The sequence below is a fragment of the Mycena indigotica genome, assembly GCF_014461135.1.
Source record: "Mycena indigotica strain 171206Taipei chromosome Unknown Mind.scaff0005, whole genome shotgun sequence".
Taxonomy (NCBI): Eukaryota; Fungi; Basidiomycota; class Agaricomycetes; order Agaricales; family Mycenaceae; genus Mycena; species Mycena indigotica.
Window position 1 is genome coordinate 540,484 of NW_023503004.1, and position 24,383 is coordinate 564,866.

At 56.0% G+C, this 24,383-nt stretch overlaps 1 protein-coding gene across 1 annotated transcript; it reads left to right on the forward strand.

Moving 5' to 3' along the window:
* Positions 1-10,539: 10,539 nt before the first annotated feature.
* On the forward strand, positions 10,540-11,131 carry MIND_00567100 (uncharacterized protein; the record flags this gene model as incomplete). The annotated part of the gene is made up of 2 exons (XM_037362440.1): positions 10,540-10,746; positions 10,799-11,131. The coding sequence occupies 2 exons, from the start codon at positions 10,540-10,542 to the stop codon at positions 11,129-11,131; spliced, it is 540 nt and encodes a 179-aa protein (XP_037220361.1).
* Between the last annotated feature and the right edge of the window lie 13,252 nt (positions 11,132-24,383).

The following is a 24,383-nucleotide window of genomic DNA, read 5'->3' on the forward strand; positions in this document are numbered from 1 at the left end:
CGCCAAAAGCAATAACCGCTATCAAACAACGACACAGGCGGGGTCGATCCCGGGCCCACGCCGCACCGCGCCGGCAGGAGTAGTGCGCGTGGCTACCCCTGCACAAAGTTCCGGCCCACATGCGGTGTGTCAACAGTGCGCTATCCCAGCAACGGCCCGTGGCAAAAGTATCATTCGCTTTCCAGGGAAAAGTATACATCGGTTTCTCCTACGTGCGCGCCCGGGCTTCGAACCCGGGGCCAGGCCACACTCCCGGCCACATGGCGGTGTGTCAACAGTGCGCTATCCCCGCAACGGCCCGCGACACAAAGCACATCAGTAAAACTACAGGTCGGTCTTAGGCGTCTTTGGGATCTTGGGCAAGATCCCAAAGACGCCTAAGACGCCAAAGACGCCTAAGATCATGGTCTTGGGCTAAGCAGATTCAGTTGTCTTGGGAATCTTTCCCAAGACCTGAACGATCTTGCCAAGATCTTTTTGATCTTTCACAAGACCAAGATTAATTACCCAAGATGTGCTCAAAGACGCGCAAAGACCAAATATAAACCAATGAAGCAGCATATATAGAAAGTCATAAACAATGTAGACTAATATTAGCGACGGGAAATGATAAATTCTTCCTCCTCCTCCTCCTCTACTGGCTCTTCCTCCGGTGCATTTGATGACGCGCGACTCGATGATCGACTGTGGCTGCGCCGACCCTTCTTGGTCTCCTTGAACGCAGCAGCAGATGCCAAATATTCATCCCATTCCTCGTCGCTCCACGCTTGAAGTGTCTTGAGGTACTTTGTCGCACGCCGAACCTTGCGCCGTTGCTTACCAATCGACTCGACCATGTCGCCCCAGTTGTCCGTCGAAAACTGATCCTTATGTCCCTTTGGTGGAGCGACGTACACCCCAGTGCTCCATCGTTGCAGAAGGCACTCAACCTAGAGGGGAATCACAATCAGCAAGTTCAGTATTGCCAAGTGACACCTACCGCTTGAATAGAGAGAAGGACCGCGCCATATGGGCGCTTCGAAGACCGTTGGTACTGGGATGGGATGGTGTCGACAAATGTTAGATGAAATGCGAAGGTGTATTTGATGAGAAAGCTCTCGAAAAGACCCTGCGAGAAACGTAGTCAGCGATAATAGGTATACAAATGTGATGTTACGCACCAGGCATTTATCCGGGTCGTCCTCATCCCACTTATTCCAATGGAATGCCTTCGAGCGGCCGTCAGCGGAGGGAGTGAGAAAGAACTCGACAAGCTCCGCAACACCAGCAGGAGTGTCCAGCGGGAACAGACCATGTCCTTCTTCGAGCTCTTCCGCTTCTTCTTCGATGGCGCTGCCCGATTCAATATTGTCGTTGTTGTTTTTCGCAGCTCGCTCTCATGAGCAAACAGCGCGAAAAGACAATGATATTACTCACCCAACTCCGCCTCATACTTCGCAATTGCCTCCCGCCCAGTTTGAAGCTGGATGTCGAATGCCTTGGTTGCTTGATCTAGGAATCCCCTGCGATAGTCGACAGCACGATAATGGACCTGAAAAAGAAAATCAGCTCATGTTGCGCATATGAAGGCTCATACCAGATGATACCACACCCCCTTCGAGTTGACGACAAAGTCGTCGTTCGGATAGACACGGTCGACAACAGCTTGTATTTCGCCCACTTGAAGATTGAGCCACGGGTCGGACTCCGAAATGGCAATTTGCTCTTTAGTGAGCGGGATGAGGGCGCTGCTGAACCAGGGCTCCGCGCTGGGGGGTAGGTGATTGATTGTCCATTTGCCGCCGCCGCCACGGAGCTGCTTTTGCGATATCTTGACTGACTGTGAATAGTGAGAGAGAGAAACGAGGCTTGACAGCATGATGTAACGCACGTCAATCTTCGGAAGGCCTTTGACTGGTCCCTTGCGACCGGGATGCTCGATGCCTTCTCGCCCGTCTTCGAGCGCGGGTCCTCCAGGCTGGAACATCGACTCCCCATCCTCAAGAGGCGCCGACGTGGGCTGCTTCTTCGACGGGGCTGGTGGCGCTAAACCAGACTTCTTGGGGGCTATCTTGGGGCGCTTCCCGCTTTTCAGACTGTACCATACAGTTAGCGGCGCCCCAAGGATGATAACACTTACCCTTCGTCTTTCTGTGCCTTGCGCTTTCCTCCTGCCTCGATTTCTGGGGTCCCAGTCGTGTCTTGGGTGTGGCGCAATGCTTGGACGCCAATGCGAGTGTTCTTCTGCGACTGTTTTGGGACCGTCCTTGCGCCCTCATCCTCCTCTTCGCTCTCGCTCCCTTGTTCAGTGTCAGCTGGCGGCATATAGGTCTCGTCGTCCAGTTCATCGTCGGGGGACCCCATGACAACATCTACTTCAAGTTGCGAGTAAGCTGAGATTTCCGGCAAGCAACAGCTCACCTTCACTGCCAGGCTCACCGCCAGCTGGCTGCCATACAGGCGCTGTTTTGGCGCCGGCCCCAGCTTTGGCCAGCTCGGAGCGCCGCTGGATGACGATTTAGCGACTGCATCGTCAAACCGCAAGCATACCTTGTCTTCTTGCCGATTGGCATCCTCCGTCGCTGCGACACGGGCTAGCGCGGCTTGCGCTCGTGCATCCGCCGCATCTTTCGCTGCCTTGGCTGCAGCTTCATCCGCTTCAACCTGCTCGCGAGTGCGACGAACGGTAGGTGGGCCATGTATTGCATGCTTCTTGTTGTGGCTACGTGTCTCCAATGGCGGCGCGTCGGGAACTCGTGGCGGCTTTCGTCTGACGGCAGTCGCCATTGCCTAGGCTGGGGAAGGAGGAGACGAGAGTGAGACGGGAGACGAGAGTGAGACGGGAGTAGCGGAAAAGGATGGGCCAGGGTACCTGTCGTTATGCCGACAGTCCGCGCGCTCACTGCTGCGGAAGCTACATCATCACGCTGGGCATGGCTTCTGAAGCCCGGCCGGGCCAGTTATCCCCGGAATGACTTAGACTCTTTCGACACCATCCGCCATGGCCCCGAATCACAGCAAACTCCCGTGTCCCTTTGGCTGCAAGCGAACATTTGCCAACGCATCTGGTCGCACACAACATATCAATGCGTACCACTCGTTCAATCCTCGCTCGACGCCAGCAGATGACGCAAGTCTTGATGTCGACATGAATGGCGGCTTTGAAGAGAATCCGGCTGGCGATGGAGAGCTTCCGCGTGTAGACCCCAGGCCCACAACTGGTGCTGGAGGACCACGGGTAGACTTACACCCCCACCTCACTGGTGCGTCTCAGTTATCGTTGCGATCTACGCTGATTAGCTGCTTTCCAGGGCAGCCCTGCGATCGCGATGGCCATTTCCTGCCCGCAGGCAGTCCCCCTCCACCGAAACAATTCCCTCCCCCGGACGATTTCTCTCCATATAACACGCTCAAACAGTTCCGGCTGGCGGACTTTATGTACCGCAAAGTCCAGATGTCCGCTGGGGAAATCGACGAATTAATGAATATTCTCGCTTCCGATGATGGTTATGCGCCCTTCTCCGACGCTGAAGAGCTGTATGCAACGATCGATGCGACGGAACAAGGCCATATCCCATGGCAAGCATTCAACGTTGCGTATGAAGGTGACGACGACCACAATCTCGCTCGCGCGCCAACCTGGAAGAAGAAGGAGTACACCGTATACTTCCGAGATCCTCGTGCAGTCCTCCAACAGCAGCTGGGCAATCCGGACTTCAAGAACGAGATGGACCTTAGTCCGAAGCGTGTGTATGACGCAAATGGCGAACGCGTCTACCAAAATTTCATGTCGGGCCAATGGGCCTGGCGACACGCTGTACGTCTGAATGTATTTCGCGATGCCTGCCGCTTAAATATTGGTATAGGACAAAATCGCCAGCGATCCACAAACTCATGGCGCTGTTTTCGTTCCTGTCATTGGTGGAAGCGACAAGACAACCACGTCCGTCGCCACAGGCCAAAACGACTTCTATCCCCTTTACATATCCAATGGCCTGGTCCATAACACCGTTCGGCGTGCCCATCGTAACGCGGTCAGTCTTATTGGCTTCCTCGCTATTCCGAAAGGTTTGTATTTATCATATTACACAAACATAGCTGAATCTATCTCAGCGGATCGGGAACACCAAAACGGAGCGGACTTTCGCACCTTCCGACGGCAACTCTTTCACGCGTCGCTCCGCCATATTTTTGGCTCGCTCAAGGCTGGGATGACGACTCCAGAGGTCGTTCTGTTTGGGGACGGTCACTACCGCCGCGTTATCTATGGGCTCGGCCCGTACATTGCGGATTATCCCGAGCAAGTTCTTCTGGCTTGCGTTGTCCAGGGCTGGTGTGCGCGGTAAGTTTTGAGCAAAGAATGAAGGTATATCTAACCAATGGAAGATGTCATGCCTCGAATAAGGACCTCGATGGAGAGGGGGGACGACGAACACAACAGCATACGGAGGATCTTTTCGATGCCTTCGACCATAAGGCTCTTTGGGACCAGTATGGTGTCATCCCCGATGTTCTCGTAGGTACACTGTTTGGATAATTTTGAATGCTAAGCTCGCTTCAAGCCGTATACTTGGGACTTTCCCCGAGCAGACATCTACGAGCTGCTTTCCCCTGATCTACTACACCAGGTCATCAAGGGAGCGTTCAAAGACCACCTTGTGACATGGGTCGGGGAGTATCTTGAATTGGTACATGGCAAGTCCGAAGCAGCAAAAATTATGGCGGACATTGACCGAAGGTACGAGTTCCACATTTAGGTAAACTAGTGTATGGGTTGAAACGAAGATACAGAATTGCTGCTGTACCACCATTTCCTGGAATACGCCGGTTTCCCGAAGGACGGGGATTCAAGCAATGGACAGGAGACGATTCAAAGGCTTTAATGAAAGTGCGTCAAAGTCTAAAATCCTTTGCAATGAATTGATTCTGCACACTCCAGGTGTACCTCCCCGCAATTGAGGGCCATGTCCCCCCTCAAATGCTACGTGCATTCAGTGCATTTCTCGACTTTTGCTATCTTGTTCGGCGAAACGTGATTAGCGAGTCAACCCTACGTGAAATCGAGGCCGTGCTTGCACGATATCACAAGGAGCGTGTTATCTTTGAAACAAGTGGTGTATGCCCAGACGGGTTTAATCTTCCTCGTCAACACTCGCTTACCCATTACTCATTGCTCATCACTGAGTTTGCAGCCCCCAACGGTCTCTGTTCCTCAATAACGGAGTCGAAGCATATCAAGGCTGTTAAAGAGCCCTGGCGTCGCTCGAGCAAGTACGAGGCACTTAGCCAGATGCTTACTATTAACGATCGGCTCGACAATCTTGCTTCAACCCGAATTGACTTCGAGGAGCGTGGTATTCTCAATCCACAGACACCAGACCCTGTCCTTCCACTCCCTGCCTCTGTACAAGCTCGACTTCAATCTCGTGATGCCGAAGACGAGGACAATCCTGATGGACCTGATATTGAGGGTGAGGTTCATCTGGCCAAAATTCCCAGTGCGTAGACAGTTCCGTATTGATCCTCAAACTGACTAGAGCAATAGCCCGTGGGTATCCGCGAGACCCGCTGGCTCTAGCGGAGTTCCTTGACCGACCCGAGCTCCCACTACTCATCCGCCGGTTTCTCTACACTCAGCTAAATCCCGATATCGACATCAGTATCATCGACGCTTCGGAATTTCCTCCTCTCCCTACCTCCATTATGGTCTTCCCTTCCGCCATTGCAACCTTCTATGCTCCAAGTGACCATTCTAACGAGACTGGTCTGCTGCATGAGCGCATCCGGGCGGTCCGGTCCTGGCGAGGAGGGGCCCCGAGATATGACTGTGTCTACGTCGCAGGCCCTGATGACGAGCCTGGCTTCCGTGGGCTTCTTGTTGCTCGGGCTCTCCTTTTCATGTCCTTCAAGCATGAAAGGGTTACCTATTCATGTGCATTGGTAACCTGGTTCTCTACTGTCGGTGACGCCCCTTGTCCTGATGTTGGCATGTGGATGGTCGAGCCAGATATCAATGATGAAGGTGAGCGTGGCTTGGATATCATTCACGTGGATACCATTCTGCGTTCAGCACATCTTATTCCTGTGTTTGGAGATGCATTTTTACCTACTTATTTCCACTTCACAGCATCTCTTGATAGTTTCCACTCCTATTATGTCAACAAATACGCTGACCATCACTCACATGAAATTATATATTAGTTTTAATTTTTTTTTGTTAAAAATTTCCTAAGATTAATTGCATTCCCAAGACTCTATTGTAAGACCAAAGACCATCTTCTCCAAGACCAAGACTGCCAAAGACCATGTTCAAAGACCAAAGATCTGTTTCAAAGACCAAAGATCTCCAAGACCAACCTGTAGTTTTACTGATGCATCCTTTGCTCTCCTGGTGAAAAGTCAACATCGATTATGATATCTCCTCACCCTATGTACGCGCCTGGGCGTTGAACCGCGGGCCGCGTCGTCCTCGGCACAAAGATCCACACTGCGAGTCCACACTCAGTGCGAGCTAGACGTACCGGGACTCGCAGGACTTCGCTTTACCCCCGCCCAGCACCCATACCAACTTGAGCCCGCCAGAGCTCTTGCCAGCAAAAGAGGGAAGCATCATGAACCCGCCTCGGGCCGTGTGCCGCCAGGCCCTAGCCGCGGTCCAGGTAGCATGGCAGGGCGCGCTACTAAGTGTCACAGACAGCAGCCCCACCCAACTGGACAAAAAGACTTCCTCTCGCTCTATCATATATGTTTGCCTCTCCCGCCGCTTGCTACGAAGACACAGGGCGAGACGCCATACAAATTGGGGAGCAGACCTAGTTCGGCCACTGCTGTGCCCATTCTCCATACTCCTGGCGTAAACGCACGGCCGAGAAGTACGCCACGCTACTGTGGGTGGCCGAGATGAGAATTAATATTGTCAGGGGCGGAGTTAAATGGTAGGACGGAAAGTGTCGCGTCTACTCCAAGTGAAGTGGTTGTCGTTGGAATCGAGGCTCACGCCTTTAAGGCCGTATCGAGAAGTGGTCAGAGCGAAGATACTGGTGTGTGATTATGCACTGGACGACCAAGAGTCTCCCCTTCGTTCCTCCATTTTGCAGGAGTCCAGACGGCTTCTGCAATTCGCGCTTCAAGCCTGTCCGCATGCACGTCGTCGTGCAAGAAAGGCCCAGCGCTTCGACCTCGCCCCAGGCCGGCTCACGAACACGGACATTCGGCTAGCGCCTCTGTTAGACAGATTATGCCGGCGGAGGCAAGGGAATAGGGACACTGCAGACGCACCTCCATCCCCCTCCGCCAACTCGTCTACCGATCCACCGCGGCCAGTCCTCCATCCACGGCCACCTTCTCGTTGCGCCTGGGCCCATCGGTGCAAAAGAAGGCCAAGTCACAGTGTCTAATGCTTCTGCGTGCCCTCGCGAACGCGGGGCGGGGCAGAAGAGTACCAGTCGTGTCAATGAGTTTGAGGACATAGTTGAGCGGCCTTGCGCTGGAGTCGTGGCAGTCACAGTTCCCTGTGCCCACCCCCATTGTTCCGTTGTGCCCAGTGTTGGCAAAGAATAGCACTAGTCTGGCTGGTCAGGCCACATATACACCCGGGGAAAACACACGCGTACGCACCCGATACCACCGAATGTGGAATTTCCGTTGTCCCGTGTGTGGCCCGCGCCGAGGTGGCCGAGTGGAGCTGCCCGAGACGTATATGTGACATGTGAGCGCGAGCAGGGGGTGGCACTGTTGTTGAAAGCGCAGAAACAGCTGCCACGCATGAGGATAGACCCGCGTGAAAACGTCGCACACACCTTAACTCTCGTTCGATCTGGCCAGTGCGGAGAGCTTGTGAGGCGGCAGGAGGGGCGCCTGCGTCGTACGTGTGACAACGCTCGCTGCGGGTGCGGCCCAACGGCCCGGCCGCTGCGAGGCAGGCGGAGGGCAGCTGGGTGTTGCCAGATGGAAGTCGGGAGGAAGATCCGATTGACGTGGCACGTGCAACACGGCATGGTCCGTGCGCGCCCCGTCAATCACGGGCAGATCATCCCCAAATCATCCCTTCCTTTCCCTCTTCCCTCCTCTGGACAACCAGGCAGCTCGTCCACCACCTTGTCGCTCTCTACTAGACGGTGGCCCAGCCTGAGGCAGCGCAGGCGCGCATGTACATGAGGCTAGTCGTCGAAGTCGGAGCGGGAGGCGCTGCGGTGGGGCGGCCGGCCGCTCCCGATGCCGACTCGGAGGTGTGTGAGGCGCGGACCCGGCCTCGGTGTACAGCAGAGGACCCGCGCGTGGAACAGCGGGCGCGGGTCCGGGGATGAGCTTGTCGTCCAGGTCCCCATCCATGAAGTCCATCGACCAGATGCCCCCGGCTGGTCAGTGTGTCCGGAAGGAGTCAGCCGAATGACTGCCGTTTGCTGCAGAATGGAGTAGATGGTGAGTCGTTCCTGCGCACAAGGACGCTGTTGATTTAACATGCGTGCAGAAGGGTCCACGGATAACACGCGCTGGCCTTTCGTTATGTGCTTCTCGCGCGACCGCGTCGACCGCGTCCTGAGCCGTCCTCGGTGAGCGCACGGGACAGCACGGGCAGGGGCTCGCTGAGCAGACTGTGGCCCTCGTCAGCGGCGCTAAACAGGACACGATGGCGCACCTATCCTATCCCAGTCCCGCGCCGACTCGGTGTCGGACATGACCGGCAGAAGCAAGTTGTCAAGCGCCACGTGTCTTGCATTCACGGCCATCATTGCCAAGACTCACGCGTGACCATTACTCAGCACCGCATTTTTTTCGCCACGACGACTAGTGCGTTGGCATCCGCCGGCTCTGGGCTCAGGCGCGCCGGGCTTCTTTCGCTGCGCGGGCGCTAGTCCCGGAGAGCTCACTGGACTGTCCATGGGCTGGTATCGACGGCGTTTTCGACGAATACGGAAACTCAGGGGATAGGGCTATAGAAGGTGCGTCCACAGTGCTTCCTTAAGCTTCCTCCACCATATCCGAACTTCGTCTACAGGAGATGTACTGCGACGCGCGACAGCCCCCGACGCGGTCGCCGCCCTCGACGCGGTCGCTGGCCGGCCCCGCGCTGCACCTGTCATACTACGACGACTGCCCGCACAAATCCTCCCTCCAACAGGCTATATGTTCGCACGTCCCGCCTCCCACGCCCGCCTGCGTGACACCTATCTCTGACGATGCCAAGCCGCCTCTCCACTCCCGGCAACCCAGTGCGTGCGCTCCAGCCTCCGAAGAAAATAAAAAGGTAACCTCCAGGAATGAACGCAGACATTGCGCACGCCTGGGGTCGATCCCGGGCCGCGCCGGCGAGCATGTGTGCGGACACGTGTGCGGGACTCGTCCCAGTCCGAAGGGGCTCCCCATAGTTTTTCACCGACCCCGCCCAAGGACACGCCATTGGTAGCCTCCGCGCTATCCCCCGCGGCCCAGAACCGCCGTCCTTTCCGACCTTGAGCCGTCAACGGAGGAAGATGGGAGCAGAAGGAGAAGAAGAAAAACGTGGCGTTACGGCATCATTGGCCAGGGCCGATCATTATCGCTGTCACGGTGTGACTCACCCACGCTTGACCGTCATGTCCACCGCCACGTTTTGCACCGACGACGTGCCCGACGAGCTGTGGCTCGAAATCGCCTCCCATCTTCGGTGCGCACAGCTCCAAACACTTCACCAGCTAGACAAGCGCTTGAGCCGGCTCACCCGCCCCTTGCTCTTCGCCGAGCTCACCTTTTCGCGGACGTTTTGCGCGTCGCCGACGCCGCCGATCCTGCCCGCGCGCCCGGCGTTCGAGAGCGGGCAGAAGCGTCTGGGCTTCTGGCTGTCGGAAGATGTGGCCCAGCTAGTGCGATCGTGCCACCTGAGCGTCAGGGTGCTGAGCGAGCAAGAGATTACCACGCAGATACCGATCGGTACGGACTTTGTCCTCCCCAGGGCAGACGAACTCGACTTCCTATCTCGCCGCCTCGTCGAAAGCCTTTCCCACTTTACCGGACTGCGGCGCCTGGAAGTTGACGATGAAACTCTATCGATGGCCGCGATTATTGGCATACATGGGTTGCCACTGCTGGAGCGCTTGGACCTTACGCGCTGCCATGTTGAAGACGACGCAATTGATCTATCCCTGGCTGTGACACAAGCGCCGCTTTCCGTCGTGGAGTTGTCCGCGTTCCAGTCCGTTGCCCCAGAGAAGGAGCGGTTCTGGAGCGCGTTTTTCAATGCCGATAGCCTGCGTGCTGTCACTCTGAACATCCAACTTGCTTTCTGGCTCCAGGATTCGCAAGTGGCACCAGTATTCCGGCGCACGACTAAACTCACATTGCTCTATCTCGCAACCGCCCCCGCTGCATCGCTGCCCCACGTTCTCGCGAAATCATTCCCCGCCCTGCAAGACCTCGGCCTCTTCCCTGCATCCCCCCGCGCCGCGGCCTGAAGATGAACCAAACGAGTCGACACGGAATCCCCATGAATCCTTGTGTCCCATTCTACGCACCGCGCTCCTTCCAATTGCCGGCCAACTGGTGCACCTCCGTGGGTACTACAGCATCCTGGAACATTTTTCCATGGAACCGTGGCGGGTGAGCCACCTCGGCCTGTCGCCGCACCTCTTCTACGCGCTCGACGATCTTGCTGTGGCCCTCGACCCCTGCGCAACGCTCACGCATCTCTCGCTGAGTATATTCGACGTCGACACGCCGAGTCTGAACGCGACCCTGCGGCTCTATCCGCGGCTGGAGGCGCTCTACCTGCATGGCCTGGATCTCCCACTTGTGAATCCTCCTCCAGCCATGCCCTGCTTATGTCCATTGACTGAATTTCCAGCAAATGCCGATCTGGACAGAACTGGCCTCGGACCTCGTTCTGCCACTGACGCTGCGCGCACTGCTTGTCAATACGAAGCGCTGGCAAGACATCCCCGGAGAAGTGGCACAAGCCGGCGTCCCGCCGACCGACACCGCGGCGCGCGCGCTGCTGGACGCGTTTGTGGGCCGGTACCCGCAGCTCACGCTCCTCTGGATCCACGGACGGGACTTCTTCATCATGCGTAGCGGGGAGCAAGGGGCAGACGAGCGCGTCGTGGCCGTGTGCGACGATGTTGATGCGGTTAGCGACAAGTACATCGACTTGTGGAACCGGCAGTCAGAGTTTGTCTAGAGTAAGTACTCTATATATTTGTAGTGCAGTATAACCATATTCAGCAGCAAAATATGTGTTATGAAGATATTCAACTATAATTTAGTATACATATTCCTGGAGATATTCAACATATCTGCTGCAGAAAAACTAAAAGCATAAGATATATGCTAGACTCTCAGGATAACTAACAGTTTGTGGGCATTATTTCAGATGAGTCAATCACATGATTCTGTGAAATGCCCAGTTGTCATGCATCTCATGGTCGGTCAGTCCCACAAACATTACTCTCACCTGTGGATAAGCACATAAAAGAAATATTTCCCTCTGAATCATAATTAAAGACTTAGAGTGCATGAGCTAGTGAACCATTCATAGGTTTCACCTTCATATTGGACCTAGTGTTCTTCTGCTTTCTATACAACTATACTCTCCCAAAACAGGCAATCACCAATAAACATCAGAAAGATCTAACAATACAATTAAAAAAAAAATTAAAAACATTTTATACTGGTGGCAGGGATAGCTATATATAGTTCTGGTCAGTTCCAGCCAAATCCATTGAGAAATGCAGGGTAAATATCAGTCTATAAATGATGTTGTGTAACAGTTCTATAGAGTGAAAATTTGACTGCTGGCTTTTTCTTTTATAAATTGGAAATAGTTTTCAAAAACTACCAGTTACTCGATCAAGGTGAGATTCCATGCATTATTGGTCACCGGTTGGTGCAGGTGTTTGGGATGATCGTCGGCGGCGCGCGGAAGTTCTGACGATTATGTATACGTTTCTTGAATTCCACATTTTATGCAAGCTGCAATCTCCATGTGATGCGAAGCCTTACCGACAGAGTACTGCAACAAGGTCAAACCAATCATCATTTCTTGACTGGCGGCCCTTAGCGAGCACGGACGTTATGTGAATTTGATCTAGGACCCTAAAGCCTCCTATCGCGCTGGGAGGACGGGATGTCACGTGATTTGAGGCCGGAATATGTAAATAGCAACAGTTCAGTTCTGTTAGAATGATATATAATAACCCAAGTTGTTCCAGATGGAAGGTGCCTTGTCAGAATACTAAGTTGCCCACAAGTGACAATTGCGTTTAACAAAATTTTGAAGTTGTCTTAAAATTACTTATGTTTCTATTTCACTGAAGCAAGGGTTCCCCTGACAAGTACATCAGGAAAAAGCAAAATCCATAGTAGCTAAGGGGGGAGTTTGTAAGGGCAACCCCGGAGGCCTGAGATCAAGGTCCTAGCAGGGGAGGATCCAAAGCGTTGTAAGGGCAACCCTGGAGACTCCGACGAAAGCCTAGCAGGGGAGGATCCAAAGCGTGAATAAAAGCTACGGGAAGTATACGGAGGGACCGACCTAGCAGGGGAGGATCCAAAGAGAAGAAACTCTAAGGGTCCGCCTGCTAGGGCGCCAACTATATACTGGTCGTCCGTAACTGCCGACGAGAGCGCAGAAGGCCTGAGCGGCGTCGCAGGCTCTGTCCCAAGGTGATCGTTGGGAGGGTCTTGACGGATCGGTGATTGTGCGGGCGAAGGAGGCCGTGGGACGATGGTCGGGGTGGGTCGGAGCGTCCGAGGGGGCGCCGGTCGGATGCGCCTCGGATGCGTTCGGAGGGTCCGAAGGAGGCCAAGCGGGGGTTCCCCTGACATCACCCCCCCTTTGAATGCGGCGTCCCGACGCATAATACGGAAGGGCAGCGAGTCGAAGGTTGCTGAGGCGATGTGCCGTGGTTTACCCGGGTATCTCCGATAGAAGTCCGCAATCTTGTCTGGCGCAAAGACACGGTCGAACCGAACCCACGAGTCGTGTGAAGCATCGTAGCCTTTCCACCTGACGAAATAGTTAAGACGCTTATACCTTATCCTGGCATCCAAGATTTCCTCGACTTCCCATTCGGGAACTCCGTCCTCTAGTTCGGGGGCGGTTCGTCGTAGCCGGGTCGTCCTTCGAAGGGGTCGTCCTGAGCGGGCTCGAGCTTAACAACGGGGAAGACGGGGTGGAGCTTGGAGTAACGGGGGGGAGGTCTAGCTTGTAGGCACCTTTGCTAACCTCTGCGAGCACCTTGAACGGTCCAAGGCGCTTGTGGGAGAACTTCTCGGAGGGCCGAGTCGTTCTAATGTCAGAGGCGTCCAACCAAACCTTATCACCAACTTGAATCCTCGGAGCGTCCGAACGTTTCCGATCGTAGTACCGTTTATACTCGTCTTTGGCTTTAACGAGTGCGGCCTTTGCCTCGGAGACGCCGTTAGCTATCCGATCGAAACTCGTTCACCGACTCCAACTCTGAGCGGGCGCCTGGCTCGAAACCCATTCGGGGCAGCCGGCCAGTGTCCGTCATAAAAGGGTACCTGTTGAGTGGAGGAGTGAACGTGGTTGTTATAGGCGAACTCAGCGGCAGGGATAAGCTTGTCCCAGTCGTCTTGTTGGTAGTTGGTGAAGATCCGGATGTACTGCTCGAGCTCTTGGTTAACGCGCTTGGTTTGTCCGTCGGTTTGCGGGTGGTAAGCCGTGGAGGTAGCCGGTTTGACGCCAATTAAGCGCCAGAGTTTCGCGTGAAGTCAGCGATGAACTGCGAGCCACGGTCCGAAATGTACTTCTCGGGGTTCCGTGGTGCCTCCAGACGTTCCGATAGTACAAGCGGGCAGCTCCGACCGCGTCTATTGTCGTATGGCACTCAGTGAAGTGGGCGCGCTTTCCGAGGGCGTCGACCACTACCATAACCGCGTCATACCCATGGGCCTCGGGCAGCTCGACAATGAAGTCTACAGTGACAGTGTGCCAACGCTCGGGCGGGACTTCGGTCGGATGGAGCTCTCCATGCGGAAGCCTTCGGAGGGCCTTCGTGCGGCAGCATAAGTCGCAGGTCGCGACGTAGCGTCCGATATGGCGAGACATCTGCGGCCACCAGTAGTTGCGCGAAACCAACTCTAAGGTCTTGAACCGCCCGGCGTGTCCGGCGACTCGCGTATCATGGCAGAGCTCGATGATGCGCCTCCTTAGGTCCTTGTCTTTAGGGACTACAACCTTGCCGGGAAGTACAGGAGGTCGCCGGAGACGGCCCACTCGTCCGAACGTGATGAGCGGGGGCCCCGAACTTGACCTCGGACCTTCAAGAGTTGCCGGGCCGCAAGCGCGACGGGCTCCTCTAGGTCAGGCTCACCGGATAGCGCTTCCTTGATGTCGGACAAGTTCGGAGCCAGGCCCAGAGACGGTGACGGCCTCAAGCGCGAACGTGGAACAGTTCGGGCGTAAGAGGGTGACATCCGAGTTGTCGTCGGAGATACCGTGGTCGGGCCGGCGAGAGAGAGCATCGGGACGGCCCATCTGGCGACCTGGGACGTGGTGCAGCGTAAAGTCAAACCTGGAAAGGTACAACGACCATCGGGCTTGCCCGACGGTTAAGGTGCTGTGCCTTTCGGAAATACTCCAAATTCTTATGGTCAGTCCAGATCTCGACCGGATGCGGCGCCCTCGAGGAAATGCCGATACTCCTCGAGTGTGCGGATGATCGCGAGCATCTCCTTGTCGTGAATCTCGTAGTTGCGCTGGACATCATTTAAGCTTTTGGAATAGAACGCTACAGGGTGCCACTTCCCGTCCGGGGCGGATTGTTGTGAAAGAACCGCCCCGTCGCATAATCTGAGCTGTCTGCTTCAAGTCGGAAAGGCCGGGAGTCGTCCGGGATCGCTAAGACGGGCTCTGAGACGACCGCGTCTTTGATAGCTTGAAAGGCGGCGGCTCCGGCGTCTCCCCAGGCCCATTTCTGGTCTTTCTTGGTGAGCGCAAAGAGAGGTTGCGCTAGGGCCGAGAAATCCCGAATGAACCTGCGGTAGAAATTAGCAAACCCCAGGAACTGCTGGACGTCCTTCTTGTTCTCTGGGCGGAGGCCATGCGGAGACTCCGGCAACCTTAACGGGATCCATTTCGACGTGGTTGTGAGAGATGATAACCCCCAGGTACTCGATTGACGATTTCTCAAGTCGCACTTCTCCTTGCGAAGGTACAGCTTGTGCATTCGGAGTCGCCGAAGGACTTGCGGACGATCTCGCGGTGCTTACGGAGGTCCGAATGCGCGATAAGGATATCGTCGAGGTAGATCATGACGTCTCCTGAGAGAATGAGATCCTGGAAAATGTCATTCATCATCGTTTGGAAAGTCGCGGGGGAGTTCGTCAGGCCAAAATACATCACCAAAGGTTCGAACAACCCTCGGTTGGTCCGAAAGGCCGCCTTCCACTCGTCTCCTTCTTTAATCCGGACGTTATTAAAGCCCCAGCGAACGCCGAGTTTGGTGAAGTAACGGGCGCCCTTAAGCCTGTTGATAAGGTCATTAATCAACGGGAGGGGGTACCGGTTCTTAATCGTCATTGCGTTGAGGGCGCGGTAGTCCTGGACAAACCGAAGTCCTCCGTCCTTTTTCTTAACGAAGAAGACGGGGGAAGCCATCGGAGATTTCGAAGGGCGGATACGGCCTGTGGCAAGTCCCTCCTCGATGAACTCGTCAAGTTCGCGCTGTTCAAGGGGGAGATCGGATACACCTTGCAATTAGCGGGCTTCGCGTCGGGAACGAGTTCGATAGCGTGGTCCCAAGCCCCTCCGCTCTGGTAACGTGTCGAAGGACTCCTTGTCAAAGACGTCTTGGAACTCCTTGGCCCAGTCCGGAATCTCCGAAGGGGGGGGCCGAGTTACGGGCGAAGGCCTCTGCAAGGCGTTGGGACACGGTGCTCCCAGCGCGAATCTCCTCGATTGGGCGAAAGGAGGTGTAGAAGATGCGGTCGCCGTCTTCAAGATGCTCGTCGTCGTCAAGGTCTGGTGAGCGCTCCGGAGGGTCCGAAGGAGCTCCGAGTTCGTCGTCGGCATCGTCTGGGCCAGCGATATCGATAGCGCAAACGGTGGGGAAGGCGCCCCCCAAGTAAGCGCGATTTAAGGAGTCGGAGGCGGCGAACCTCAGCGTGCTCGGTCCGTTCCTCGTCGCGGCAGGTGGAGCAGCTTCGGGGGCAGCGGCTCATTTTCACCTCCTTTGTTTCCCAGTTGATCTCGGGGTTATGCTTTTTGAGCCAGGAGTACCCGAGTATCAAGTCCTGTTTCCCAAGGTGGGTTACAGCCAGCTGAACGCGTTCGGAGTGTCCGTTGTATCGTAGGACCAGGTCCGCGATTTGGCGAATAGACCCAGCATCATTACTGGACACTGGTGAGCCCGCAAAACCAGTGCGGTGTCTTGTGCGGAATGGAGAGGTGGCGGTGAGAGACAGGGTGTCACCCTGTCTCTCACGCTTGCTCTTGACCGCCACCTCGACGACAGACGACTTCGACAGCGAAGTTTCCTCTTTCCTCCCACACTCTGTCGCCATGCCTCCTCCCGTCACCATCTTCACCAAGACCGTCCGGTCCCTCGACAAGCGGGACCTCATCCGGGCCTGTCACGAGTTCGACCTTCCAGCCCCTCCGAATGCCACCAAGGGCGCCCTTCAGCAAACACTGGGCACCTTTGTCTCCGACAACACCGACATCATTCTCTCCCGTGCCGAGTGGCACCGCCTTATCCCTCTCCAAGAGCGTCAAGCCCTGTTCGATGAGCTAGTCGCCGAAAACGCTCCAACTCCGAGAAGCCGCCGTCGTAATCGAACACCCTCACCCACACCAAGCTCCGAAGGTGTCGACGCTCCACTGGATGATGACGAGGATGACGAACAAGCGGCTACCGTTGCCCTTCTGTCGACCCTGCCGAAGGAGAAATTAAACGAGATTCTGGCGCAGGTGTATACTGGAGGTTCGTTTTATGCTCATATGTTTTCTGTTTCTCCTCGGGTCCCACCGATGGGTTATTGCGTTGCCCTCCCCGCTGTTCTACTGGGTGCTTAATGCAAATGACACCCCTGCCAGTGGCCCTGCCACTCGTTCCCTGCTTGTGGATGGCCAGTGTTGCCTAATATGGCACCGATATATTGCATGCTCGGCGCTGCGTCGTTTCAGCTTAATGCTTCGACACGATAGCCAATACCCGCGATGCTCATGCTTTTGCTTTAGGCTCCGCTGGTGCCATCTCTCTTCCCGCGGCTCCTCAGGCCAACGATAAGACGGTTATGTCTACAGAATCTTCCCTCTCGCAACGCCTTAACCCGGCGATAGGCTCGCAGATCGACGATGTCTCGCTTCCCGCACCCATGGCTGTGGTGAAACGAGTCAGCTCCGGCCAGATTCCCCCCATGTGGTTCTTCTCAGACGAGTACTGTGCCCAGGGTTCGCAAATAACCTCGTCCGAGCTTGATCGATGTTTGGTCCTTGAAGGTGACAGCCTCGTGAGCGTCTCAAAAGAGTTCTCCTTTGATCGCGACAAGGAGATGACCGTTGGGCAGTGGATGCCCGCTTGCGACCGTTGGCTTAAGGTCATGGGCATGTTTCCTATCTGGAACCACGTGCTCCCTCTCTGGCGCCAGCATCGCGAGCGCCTTCTCCACTTTCCTAACCAAGCGCAAAACTGGCGCTTCCTAGTCGCTTACGATGCTGAAGTTCGCCGGGCTGCCAACTCTGCCTCATTTGACCCAAGTGCTATCCAAACACGGATCTGGGACAACGAACGCTCTAAACACGCCGGCCTTCTGGCGGCCGAGGCTGCTCGGGCCGAGGTTATCAAGTACACGCGCGGCCAGACTCATCCGTATAAGGCCGCAGATGCTCAGGGAAGCTCCTTTCGCTCGCGTGCCGCTCGCGGTGCAGACTCTCGCTTTTCACCACCACCCGACACCTCCTCCCCTCGATTTCGGTGCTTCAAGTGCGGCTCCCGCGACACAGCGCACTCGGTTAACAAGTGTGTCCAAGTCAAGACGCCCCGCGGAACAGACACCTTTCTGGGCATCGATCGCCGTTCCGGGCTCCGTCTCGACAAGGACGGAAACCGTTATTGCTGGAACTTCAACGGGCGCAAAGGCTGCACTGGTGCCGCCTCGTGCGATAATGGCAAGCACTCCTGCTCTCTCTGCGGCTCCGATGACCACGGCGCTCAGAAATGCCGCGCTGTCTGATTTCTTTCCCATCGTTACTCCCCTGCATCCGGAATGCTGGGAAGATGCGCTACGCGCTGCAAATCTTCTGGACAGATTTGCCAATGTTCGCCGCGGGCTTCGAGAGGGCTTCCATTTTGGCATTGACATTGAGCTTTCTGAATCTTTTCTCCCCTTAAATCGTGCTTCTGCACTCGAAAACCCTTCTGTAATTGACGAATACATTGCTTCAGAACGCTCGCTTGGCCGCTACTCAGGCCCCTTCGACCCAGGGCGCTTGGAGGGCATTGTTGGTCCCATCCGTTCCTCACTGCTCGGTGCGGTACCCAAGGCTGGTGAGCCGGATAAGTTCCGCATGGTGCAAGACTTTTCCTATCCATATGACGACCCCTCGCTTCCTTCAATCAATGCGGGTATCGATTCGGATGATTTTCCCTGTGAATGGGGTACCTTTTCCAAGATGCTTTTCATGGTTATGGATGCGCCTCCTGGAACGCAAGCGGCGACGATGGACGTTGATGCAGCCTTTCGGCGTGTTCCCATTCACCCGAGTCAACAGCGGTTCTTTGTCGTGATGTGGCGCCTCAAATGCTATATCGACCACTGCGCGCCATTTGGCCCTTCAAGCTCTCCCGGTGTCTTTGGCCACCTTGCGGACGCGTTGGTGGCGTTATTTCAAGCAAATAACTTCGGACCACTCAAGAAATGGGTGGATGACTTCTGCTTTTTCCGTGTTCCGACCACCACTTCCCAACCCTACTCTTACGCGTACGATATCTGCGACATCACCGCATTCACCGATACTCTCGGATGGCCTTGGAAGCCGTCGAAAACCTGCCCTTTCGCCTTCACCTTCAAATATGTCGGCTTCCTTTGGGACTTGAATGCAAAAACAGTGCAAATTCCAGATTCCAAAAAATCTCGGTATCTTTCGAAGCTCTCAACGTGGACTTCAGGTTCAAAGTTTACCCGGAAGGAAGCTGAATCGATTCATGGGACTCTGGTGCACTGCTCTCTTGCCATTCCAGACGGTCGTTCCCGCCTGCCGGGCATCTCCGCGTTTGCAGCATCCTTCTCGCACGCTTCCTCCCCTTTCTCTAGACGAACTCCCAACGCTACGGTCCTCGATGATATTGCCTGGTGGAGGGTAAAACTCTCCGAATCGTTCTGCGGATCCCAACTGGTTCGGCCGCCAATCATCTCACCAATCAGCTTCTTTGTGGATGCCTCGACTTCATTTGGGATTGGCGTCGTGTTTGACTCGGTGTGGATGGCATGGGAGTTTCAACCCGGGTGGAACACTGAGTCCCGTCGGATCGGCTGGGCAGAGATGCTAGCGATCGAATTTGGCCTGCGCTTGGCTGCTCATCGCCGTCACGAGAACGTCCACTTTCATGTCCGATCTGACAATCAGGGCGTTATCGGGGCCCTGGAGGCAGGAAAATCACGCAATCTCGAGCAGAATCGTGTGCTCCGGCGTATAGTATCCTTGCTCCGCACACACTCCCTTTGGATCTCGTATGTGCCGTCGGCAGATAATCTGGCAGACGGTCCGTCTCGAGGACTGGGGCTTCAGCTTCCCGGCTATGAACGTGTTGTTTCATCATTTAAGATTCCGTTCTGTTTATCTACGCTCGTTGCAGAGCAACGACGATTAATTAATTAATTTATGATAGACAGCTGACGTGTGATCGGTCGGCTCCGAATTCCTTCTTGACTCCGCCCGTCATGTCCACTCCAGCAACTGTCCCCACTTCATTGCGGGCAACGCAGGCACTTGTACGCCTCATCCGTATCTCGGCGAAACGTTCCCGTCCTTCGCATAAGCGGCACCCGCCTCTGCCGCTGTCCCAAGCCAAGTTCCTAGCTACCCCTCTCCCGGATCGAGTGCGAGCGAGACAGCCGGCTCCCCGGATATTCAGGGCTGAGCCCCACTTCCGGCCCCGCAAAGATCCTGTCGCTCTGTCCTCCACCACTCGTGCCCAGCTCGATGAAGCACTTCATCACGGATGGGCCGAGTCTACACTAAAAAACTTCGGCTTTGCTGTGGACCGCTTCCTACGCTTCGCCGACAATGAACACATTCCCTGGGAACTCCGCTTTCCAACTCATGAGTTCGTCCTATGTGCATATGCAGCCTCTCATGCCGGCATTCACGCCTGCTCTACCGCGCGAAATGACATCTCCGCTCTCAAAGCATGGCATGTGGCTCATGACCAACGCTGGCTTGGTGGCCCTCGACTCCACTACGTTCTGGCAGGTGTCGAAAATCTCGCGCCTGATAGCTCTCGCCGCCCTCCTCGTCCACCAATCACAACAGACATGTTAAGTGGTCTCCGGTCAGGTTTAGACTTTACTAGGGGTTTCGACGTCGCCGTGTTTGCGACAGCCTGCGTAGCGTTCTGGGGGCAATGCAGGCTTGGGGAGCTCTTGCCCACCTCACGTCGAGACCCAGATATTGCTCACAAACCGACTCGGACTCACGTCTCAAAATCTTCTCGGATAGAAAAATCGACTATAATTCGGCTCCCTCGTACCAAGACCAAGAAGAAGGGGGAGGATATTGTCCTAGTATCCCAACGCCGAGATGTGGATCCCATCACCGCTCTTCGTATGCACCTTGTGGCAAACTCGGCCCCTCCAGAGGCGCCTCTTTTCAGCTACCAATCCGGAGGTGCTTGGGTTCCTCTGACACGCCGCGCATTTCTGGGTCGCTGCAATGAAATCTGGGGCTCCCTCGGGTATCCACGACTTACGGGCCATAGCTTCCGCATTGGCGGGACCACAGAACTGTTGCTGAGTGGAGTTCCGACGGACGTTGTCAAAGCGATGGGTCGATGGTCGTCCGATGCATTCCTGCGCTACTGGCGGTCACTGGAGGACCTTGTCCCGAAGTATGCTGGCGAATCAAGTGTTACCAGGTACGCTGCCTTTCTGTGGGTTAGCCGTGTGTTCCTCGGCTGGGCAGCCGTTCGGGTTCATCCTCGGACCACGGCGGCGCGCCCGAGAGCTCGGCGTAGCCGAGCATGCTCTCAGCCCATTAATAAACAAATGTCTGCCTTGATGCTGATCTCTTCTTTGATTCAGAAAAGGCCTGATCGGAAAGAAGCGCACAAGAACTGGACACTGGTGAGCCCGCGAAACCAGTGCGGTGTCTTGTGCGGAATGGAGAGGTGGCGGTGAGAGACAGGGTGTCACCCTGTCTCTCACGCTTGCTCTTGACCGCCACCTCGACGACAGACGACTTCGACAGGCGAATAGACCCAGCATCATTGGGGGTGCCGTCGACATTGTAGACCGGTATGGGTACTGAGAGATTTCGGACCGGCACGTTGTTTCCGGTTGACGTATTCTGTGTCGATAAAGTCCGAAGTGGCTCCGCAGTCGACCAGACCCGAGAGGGAGACCTTGAGCGCGTTCGCAGTGGACTCAAGTTCAAGGGGGAGGTGCAGCGAGTTAACGCCAGGAGCGGCAGAGATGGTATAACTGCCAGGTAGCTTTTTCTCCCAGGCAAGTCGGCGAATCCGAACGGGGGCTTCGGAGGGGGCAGGGGGTGCGTCTTTCGTTTCAGGCTCGTTGTAAGGCAAGGGAGTTGATTCATCATACAAACAAGTGAAACGATTTATGGACGCGAACGAGGGCACACCAGTCACTCGTCGCGGGGGACAAAATCCTCTGCCGGAGCCTCCGAATGCGCTTCTGCTAAGGCCGCGGTGTCGGACAACCGCGCAAGTAGCTCTCCCAGCATCTCATCGCCAAGTTGCTGGATCACCTTGTCGAGGATGTCCATATGGCGAACATCGGCGGGGAGCGGACAGTCCCGAGCCAAGTGATTGGGGTCGCCGCATCTGAAGCAGGCTCGACGAGGGCGCCCGAGCCCTAGTACGATCCAACTCCATAGGGACGGGAGCCGGAGGTACCGGGACGGGGCGCGGGCCGCGGGTGGCGCAGGTGCGGCCACCGGGCGGATGGGGAACGGAGTTGCCGAACGAGTGATGGGGAAGGCGCCCGCGGAGCTCCAGGCGGTCCCGGGGTAGCCGTTCCCTTAATGAGCTTCGCTCGCACCAGGGCTTCATATTGTCGGAAAGCCCGAGTGCGCCAGCCCAGATAGTCACGGAGGTCTGGGGGGTCGTTCAAGACGTGATGCCGTTGTTGATCAGGGGGTCAAGTCCGTGGCGGTACTTGGTCACCTTAACCAACCGTCTTGAATCCGGCGAGGTCCATTAGGTCCTCGAAGTCGTCGGTCTATCCGTAGACATCCCGCGTTCCCATGTGATAACCCGCGCTCTCCAACTTGGCAAGCGCAAGGTCCTGCTCGTTCTCCTCAACGAACCGAAGGTGAAACTCGGAGAGGAATAGGTTCCACCGAGGGAAGGGGAAGGGGTTTTGCTCCCATGACGCTCTGCCCACTGCTGAGCAGGTCCCTCCGCCATATAGGACATGGCGTAGCGGACGGCCTTTTCTTCGCTCGGCTCTCCGTTGACCACGAAGGCCTCCGGGGCAAGCCGGCGTAAGTCTTGACCGCGTATAGGAAGGCGCGGCCGCGTTTGCGATCCCCGTTAAACGCAAACGGAGGGTTTGGTCGTAAGACCAGTTTTGAGGCGACAGTAATATCACCAAATAACGCATCCGCGTCCGGGGCATTCGGAGATGCCAGGCGGTTCGGGAGCTGCCGAATGTGGTGCGGCAGCGGAAGCCTGGGAAGCAAGGTGGGTGAGGATATTGGTGAGGTTGTCTAGTTTCGCCTCAAGTGCGTCCATGCGCGTCAGCGTCCGGAGCAGCTCCGGTGGACATAGCGGGCGTAAAGACGACAAGAGCAGAGGAGGAGGGGTCAAGTGGCAGGGGCGGTGACGAGGGGGGGTACGGACTCGTACTCCGAGCCTGAATCAGCGCCAAACCTGGCAATCTTGACCGGTTAATCCCGTAGAGAGTTTCTTCTGCTGTAAGGGCAACCCTGGAGACTCCGACGAAAGCCTAGCAGGGGAGGATCCAAAGCGTGAATAAAAGCTACGGGAAGTATACGGAGGGACCGACCTAGCAGGGGAGGATCCAAAGAGAAGAAACTCTAAGGGTCCGCCTGCTAGGGCGCCAACTATATACTGGTCGTCCGTAACTGCCGACGTAGAGCGCAGAAGGCCTGAGCGGCGTCGCAGGCTCTGTCCCAAGGTGATCGTTGGGAGGGTCTTGACGGATCGGTGATTGTGCGGGCGAAGGAGGCCGTGGACGATGGTCGGGGTGGGTCGGAGCGTCCGAGGGGCGCCGGTCGGATGCGCCTCGGATGCGTTCGGAGGGTCCGAAGGAGGCCGAAGCGGGGGTTCCCCTGACATCACCCCCCCCTTTGAATGCGGCGTCCCGACGCATAATACGGAAGGGCAGCGAGTCGAAGGTTGCTGAGGCGATGTGCCGTGGTTTACCCGGGTATCTCCGATAGAAGTCCGCAATCTTGTCTGGCGCAAAGACACGGTCGAACCGAACCCACGAGTCGTGTGAAGCATCGTAGCCTTTCCACCTGACGAAATAGTTAAGACGCTTATACCTTATCCTGGCATCCAAGATTTCCTCGACTTCCCATTCGGGAACTCCGTCCTCTAGTTCGGGGGGCGGTTCGTCGTAGCCGGGTCGTCCTTCGAAGGGGTCGTCCTGAGCGGGCTCGAGCTTAACAACGGGGAAGACGGGGTAGAGCTTGGAGTAACGCGGGGGGAGGTCTAGCTTGTAGGCACCTTTGCTAACCTCTGCGAGCACCTGACAAGCGTGAACATTGGTAAGCGAATACAAATGAAGCTGACCTAGCAGGGGAGGATCCAAAGAGAAGAAACTCTAAGGGTCCGCCTGCTAGGTAGCTGACTATATACTGCTTGTCCGTAGCTGCCGCTGTCGGGCACAGAAGGCTTTGGGCGGCGTCGCAGGCGAGGTCCCAGGGCGACCGTCGGGAGGGCGTTGACGGATCGGTGATTGTGCGGGCGAGATGGAGGGCCGGACCGGAGTCGGAACCGGAGTCGGACCGGAATCGGGCGCGTCTCCGGGCCGAAAGGGAGGTTCCCCTGACATCACCCCCCTTTGAATGCGGCGTCCCGACGCATAAACCGGAACGGAATCGAGTCGAAGGTCGCGGAGGCGATGTGTCGTGGCTTGCCAGGGTACTTACGATAGAACTCCGCAATTTTCTCCGGGCGAAGACGCGGTCGAAGCGGACCCATTGGTCGTGCGATGCGTCGTAGCCTTTCCATCTGACGAAGTAGTTCAACCGTTTATACCTC